Genomic DNA, 6,328 nt, shown 5'->3' on the forward strand with positions numbered 1-6,328 from the left:
ACTTACAGTACAGTACAATATATTTGACAATGCGAAAAATAAATTGTGAATTATTGTAATCAGTGTATATTATGGCTTTAAAGATGGTTATTTACTAACGAAAGTTGAAAATAATACTTAATTTATTCAAAAATCCATAAATAAATCAAATTTTTCTCACGTGACACAAAACGCTTCTTATGGGCCGGGCTTATGATGAAGTCACTTTCTTGTAAACCTTGCTTTTCTACTATATGTACCACAGATTAAAATACAGCAAAGTGACGTCACCGACCCCTTTGCAGCGCCATAATGTCCAAGTAGCGATTTTGCGCGCTATTGAAATATGGAATTTTTAATATGATATTTTCGTCAAATATGTACTAGAAATAAAAAACACAACTTTTACTGGGTTCCTTAACTTCTACTAAATAATATAAAATGGATTTTAAAAACCAGTCAAATAACCTATTGTGTTTCGCTCTAAAAACTTATTAAGCAAGTATAATTAGAGATACGTGTGATATAACTTCTTACTACCCAAGGTCGTTCGTACATAGCTTATGTAACAAATGGCTAATGCTTCGAGCGCCGGTATTATGAATTAAAAACATAAGCGTGGTATCTAACGAAAATGTTTTACAAAACAGTATCGCTCCTTGGATTAGGTATTCAAATAAAAAAAAGTTATCTTATTTATATATTATATTACAATAGAAAATTATAGTCAAGATATGATAAATAATACGTCATTGTGCTGAAGTTGATAATATTTAGATTTGAAAACCATGAACTGTGCAATCAAAGTATTTCATTTTGTTACTAATTTTTCACGTATGCCGAAAAGTCATCGGTGTAATAGGTTTTCACTGGGATTGAATCGATGAAACGGTGTAGAATATCATAGAAAATCGGCATACCGACGTCGAAAATACTCTTTCCGAAGGTTTCCATAATGAATTTTCCATTTTGATTGAAAATGTTCATGACGAGTTCACCTTAAAAAGGAAAAAAGCACATGTTATATAATAATTAGACGATAAATTGTATTTAGATTATTTAGAATAATAACATTTCAATGCTAATATAACGCCGAATAATGAGAATAAATTTAAATAATATGAATAATATTTTTCTCAAATATAATTATATACCACAATATTTATTTAATTTGGTTGTTTAAAATATACAAAAAAAAAATTAATACATTAAAGAGATAAATCAGGCGCTGGACCAATATCTTCACGGGGTTCCTGATATAAGAGATCAAAAAAGTTACTAACTTCCTAGAATGTTTTTCCCTTCGTGGAGAAAGATATTTTTCCCTGGATTTCAATTCGTTTTGAAATCTCAGGTTTTGCAGTTTTACTTATACAATAGTCACTAGACTAACAGCAGTCATTTAATTGATAATATTTAACGGTTTTACTTAGAAATATTTTGAGAAACACGAAAGTCAAATCCATGATGAAATACACATGCTAAATCCTAATATAATTCGTTCAAAGAGTCTGAACGTAATAAAAAACACACCCGGCTACCGAATCTAATAAACTCGACGATTGTGAATGCTAGCTATTATAAAATTTACTTAATTTCAAGCCTCGGGATTTTAATCTGCTTTTAGAATTTAGTATTTTTATTACTCTAGAACGAGCATTCATTTTGTGAACATTTTAAAAAATCTTAATCAATTAAGGGTAATAAGTCGTTTAGCATCTATTTTAGGATGACTATTTAATATATCATTCGTAAAGTTTAAGCTGTAATATTACCATTGATAATTTATTAATTAATGATTCATTTTAATACACTATTATTATGTGGTTAATTGTGGTGTTTGTGTTCAGGTGCGGTTGTCGAATTAATTTCATTACTATTACCGCTTTCAATACAAAATGATTAACTATGATTACAGTATGGTTATAATCAAATATTTGCTTTTCGTTAAATCAAAATGATAAGCAATCAAAAGTTGGTACATCAACGGCATGCTTAAAAGTGTATTGCGAAGTAATTCCCTAAATCGCATTTAAAAGTCATAAAGGAACTCGTTCCATTTTTGAATTAAATGTTACTTCTATTTTACCCACACACACATATACCTATAATATACACATACATATATAATAATTATTTATAATTTAGATTAATTTTAGTATAAATTGCAAGTTGCAATTTGTTGCACCACAATATTTTTATCCTAACCTTTTCTTATATCAAATATAAAGATCTCTGCTAGTGAGATATGTTTTTCCTCGTATGCCTGGCAGCAATTACTGTGATAATATATTTTTCTGTGGCTTAAACCGACTGTTTTTTAATTATTGTATTGTGTGCACAATATTATATAAATTTTGATGGGCCATACTTGGTAGAAATTGTGTTTTAAAGATCTAATATATTTATAAATACACGTCATATATGTTGAATGAATATTATCAAGGGTGTAAAAAGCTATATGCGTAATTTTCAAAAATATTTAAAATTACATATCTCTTACATTTGAAGTAATTTTATTCTAATACCATAATTATTAAACATGAATTAAACCTGTAGCATTTTTTGCCATGCAACACAGAGATAATCCAAATTTAAAATTATAATCTAAAAAACGTTTTGGCACCGGAGATACGACTAACAATAATTCAGTTTTACGACTATTATTTTGAACTAAACGCGTTAAGAATTTCAAGGCTTTGAACATTATACAAGAAAAAACATTACTGTTTTTTTGTTAGATTTAAAAACAGAACCAAAACATCGACGCAAAATAAAGTATAAAATTGTAATACATACATGTCGTATGTATTACAATTTTACACATGATTATGACTCATTTAATACTTACTGCTGTCTTGGCCTCCCAAAAGTATTTTGTGAGCTACCAATTTAGCGCTACCAACATCATATTTGTAGTTGAAGTCGTCCTTATGACATTTAAAGTATATTTCTCCATCATCCTGCTTGATTAAGTCGTAGAAAAATTGCAAATTCATACGAAGTTTTTCTGAAACATTACATAATTTTATAATGATTATTTTAAAAAGGAGATAATTGGTTACATAGTATGAGTTTCGATCGTAGTGAGTGATAGAATTTTAATAGGCATTGTTGTTGCAGGCCGTTTATGAGTTGTAGTGAAATAAAGTCTAACCCAAAATATATTAACTGATTGGATGTTAAGAATATCTTATGGTTATGTAACCTCAGAATGAGAAGAACCGGGGGAAGGAACGCAGCGAGATTTTTCTTTTTTTATATTTTTCAAAATGTTATGTCCAACGTATTTTTATTTGAAAAGGCCTAGGGCGATCATTTAATTCCCAAGGTATATTATTATCCTCTAATAAACCATTAGTTTATGCTATCCATTAAAATTCACATTTTGGAATAATTTTGAACGTTTTTTAGGATACTGTTGTAAAGGCGTAGGCATTGCACAACAAAATAATGATAAGCTATGTATATTCATGTAAAATTCTTAACTAACTTATGTTTGATCCTAGTATTAATGTATGTACGTCATAATTTCAACAAAAATCGTTCATATTTTTGCGAACATACAACACATTGACAAGGATATAAGAACCATGCTTGCCTGGGTTTGAATGTGCAATCAAAGGTTAAGATTCACTCCCTCCATACACAGAACCAACTTCGCACAATTTTGTGAAATATGTTAATATATTATGAATAAAAAATAGAGCAACACCTATCATTATCACTAACCTAGTATTATTTTTACATTTCCATCGATACTAATCGGATCATTTCCAAGTAAGTTCTGGAGGAATGGACTTGGGTCCGACACCTTGAACTTTCCCTTAAGCGTGAGGTCACACGTTACTTCCAAATTTGCTTCACCTTTTTCAAAGTCATTTCTGAAAATAAAAGAAATTTTTAATCAAACATATTCTTATATGTATTATACTTAACATAAACTAATGTTGCCAATAGGTATCAAACATAAAAAAATAAATTCAAACAAATTATTATAAAAACCTTCTTTATTTATAGTCAGTTAAAAGTGATTTTAATATTATAGTTGTTAAAGTCTAACTGTCTGTCGCTCTTTCACTAACAAACTACTGAACTAATGAAGCGAATTTGAACTCCAAGGCTACTTTTTTGCCTAACACATTACAACCAAACCGCTAAAACGCGAGTGAAGCCGCAAGCGACAACTAGTATGTGAATAAACAGTCATAAGACAGAGATATTCTTTTAATCTACATATAAGAACTTATTTAAGTCATTAAGCATGCAAGCATATATATTACAAAAAGTATATTTATTGTAAAATTTACCCAAAGTTTTTGTGCTGATTGTCAAAAAAGTATTGCTGTTAAATGGAGGTTTAAATACAAGGGTTCAAGTGTATCATAATTTTGTAGTTGAATATATTATATTACATACATACAGCTTGCCAACCAATTACAAAACATAATTCTCATCTGTTTTTTTTAACGTGAGTGATGAAGCCGCTTGATAAATTGTGCTATTATTAATGGAACAAAGAAGACTAACAGCACTTTTGGCTACCGAGTAGAAACGAAAAGTAGCTTTAATGAAATTGTTTAAACTCATCAAATTTATAAATCTATCATTAAACGATATTTAAAGAAGAGAAACAAGAAAAATCACTATTCATACTAAAATATTTTTTAACAAAGAGATTGATGATAAATAAACACATCGTATTCTTGAACGAGTGCAGTAAATACTCGGTCTAATAATTAATAGTATTTGGTGTAACCAGTTATAACCAAACATTATAGCTACTCAAAATATGTATGTACCAAAATAATGAGATCGGTAATTTTATAAAACAAAATTTCAGTGTTTACGATATACCTAAGTATAATATCTATGTACACTTACAGGTACTTGTTAATCACGCAGTCTTTGACACCTTTCAACTGTCCGTCTTCCAAAGTCAAATTTAACAAGCCCAATATTTCAACTGATATGTTTTGCAGATGCATAGGATCTAGAGCAGGTACACCGATTTCTTCAATGCCAGTTTCACTAATATCCTTTAAGACTTTAGATACACTTTCTATAAAGCATTTTTCATCCTTGACGCTACATTTTTTTACTGTCTCCACTAAAATGAATTAATAATTAAATTAATATTACAGTTCTTATTAAAATCATTTGGTTATAGGGCTTTGTGCAAGCAATAGGTATCATCAACTCATCACATATATTCAACCGCCAAGCCGTAACACAAATATTGTTGTTAATGTGTAAATGACATCTTAGTTCCCAAAGTTGGTAACGCATTGTTGGTGTGAGGAATAGTAAATATTTCTTACAATTAATAAATAGAACTGCTGTTGTTTTTGAAACTTACGAAGCTAATTTTGCAATTAAAACAATGGAAGAGATGTAGAAATTGTGACATAAATCACATAACATATATATTCAACATTCATTAATATTAGGTATATAAGAAGTATCTAGAATTATTATTTGTTGTTTAAAAATTTAAATTTTCTCAATAATTAATAAAATGAATTTTATATGCATCAAGGAAAAGCAACATATTTTTTGGTATTTTCCCAACGAGATATTATTATAATGACACATTTATATATCATTACATTTTTATAAATTTTATAAAACTTACCATAAAATGAATCGCAAGAGCTTATAATGACACAGGTGACTAGTATAGCCCATTTCGAAAACATTTTTACACTTCTCATTAAGACGAGCACAAATACAATAATTAGTTAAAATAATTAACATTTATATTTATATCTTCATTTGTTCAACAAAAACTAAATAAAAACAACGCATTAAATTATAATTGTATCCCTGAATTTATAATTGCAAACTTTTATTGTTTTTTTTTCTCTTAAGATTTGTAAATACATTTGGTATATGACCAACACTATATTGTACATACTAATAAATTTCCGCAACTTTATCTTACTTAAAAATTACCTGCAAGACACAAGAGGAAAATTAAAATATATTTAAAAAATGGATGCCAGCTGTAAAAGACGCTTCAAAAACGCTTAATTGTGAAGCTTACTTAAATAAAATTGATTTGATTTGATTAGAAGATCGGGATGATTGGCGTTCTATGATGGCTTTAGTACAGAAGTGGCAAAAGTTTTAAGAAAAGAGTCAAAACACTTTATGTTTGACTTACTTTATTGTAGTATATCATATCATTTTAGGTTTCAAAAATATTATACAGGTGTTTTTTTATTACCGACAAATAAAGTAAATAAATATAGTTATCATAATCTAAATAATATACTTTATTTGAATTGATATAAAACAATTTAAAATGTAGACTCTTCCGAGAAGATTGTGCTAGGAACTTTTATTT

General features: G+C 28.3%; 1 protein-coding gene across 1 annotated transcript; it reads right to left on the minus strand.

Annotated features, from left to right (window-relative positions):
* Window positions 1–734: 734 nt before the first annotated feature.
* LOC124543906 lies at window positions 735–5,693 on the minus strand. Its single transcript, XM_047122225.1, has 5 exons — window positions 5,615–5,693; window positions 4,864–5,089; window positions 3,712–3,863; window positions 2,831–2,989; window positions 735–977 (listed from the first exon to the last, which is right to left on the minus strand). The coding sequence occupies exons 1-5, from the start codon at window positions 5,691–5,693 to the stop codon at window positions 802–804; spliced, it is 792 nt and encodes a 263-aa protein (XP_046978181.1). The 3' UTR covers window positions 735–801.
* Between the last annotated feature and the right edge of the window lie 635 nt (window positions 5,694–6,328).

The sequence above is a fragment of the Vanessa cardui genome, chromosome 3 (assembly GCF_905220365.1).
Source record: "Vanessa cardui chromosome 3, ilVanCard2.1, whole genome shotgun sequence".
NCBI classification, from domain to species: Eukaryota; Metazoa; Arthropoda; class Insecta; order Lepidoptera; family Nymphalidae; genus Vanessa; species Vanessa cardui.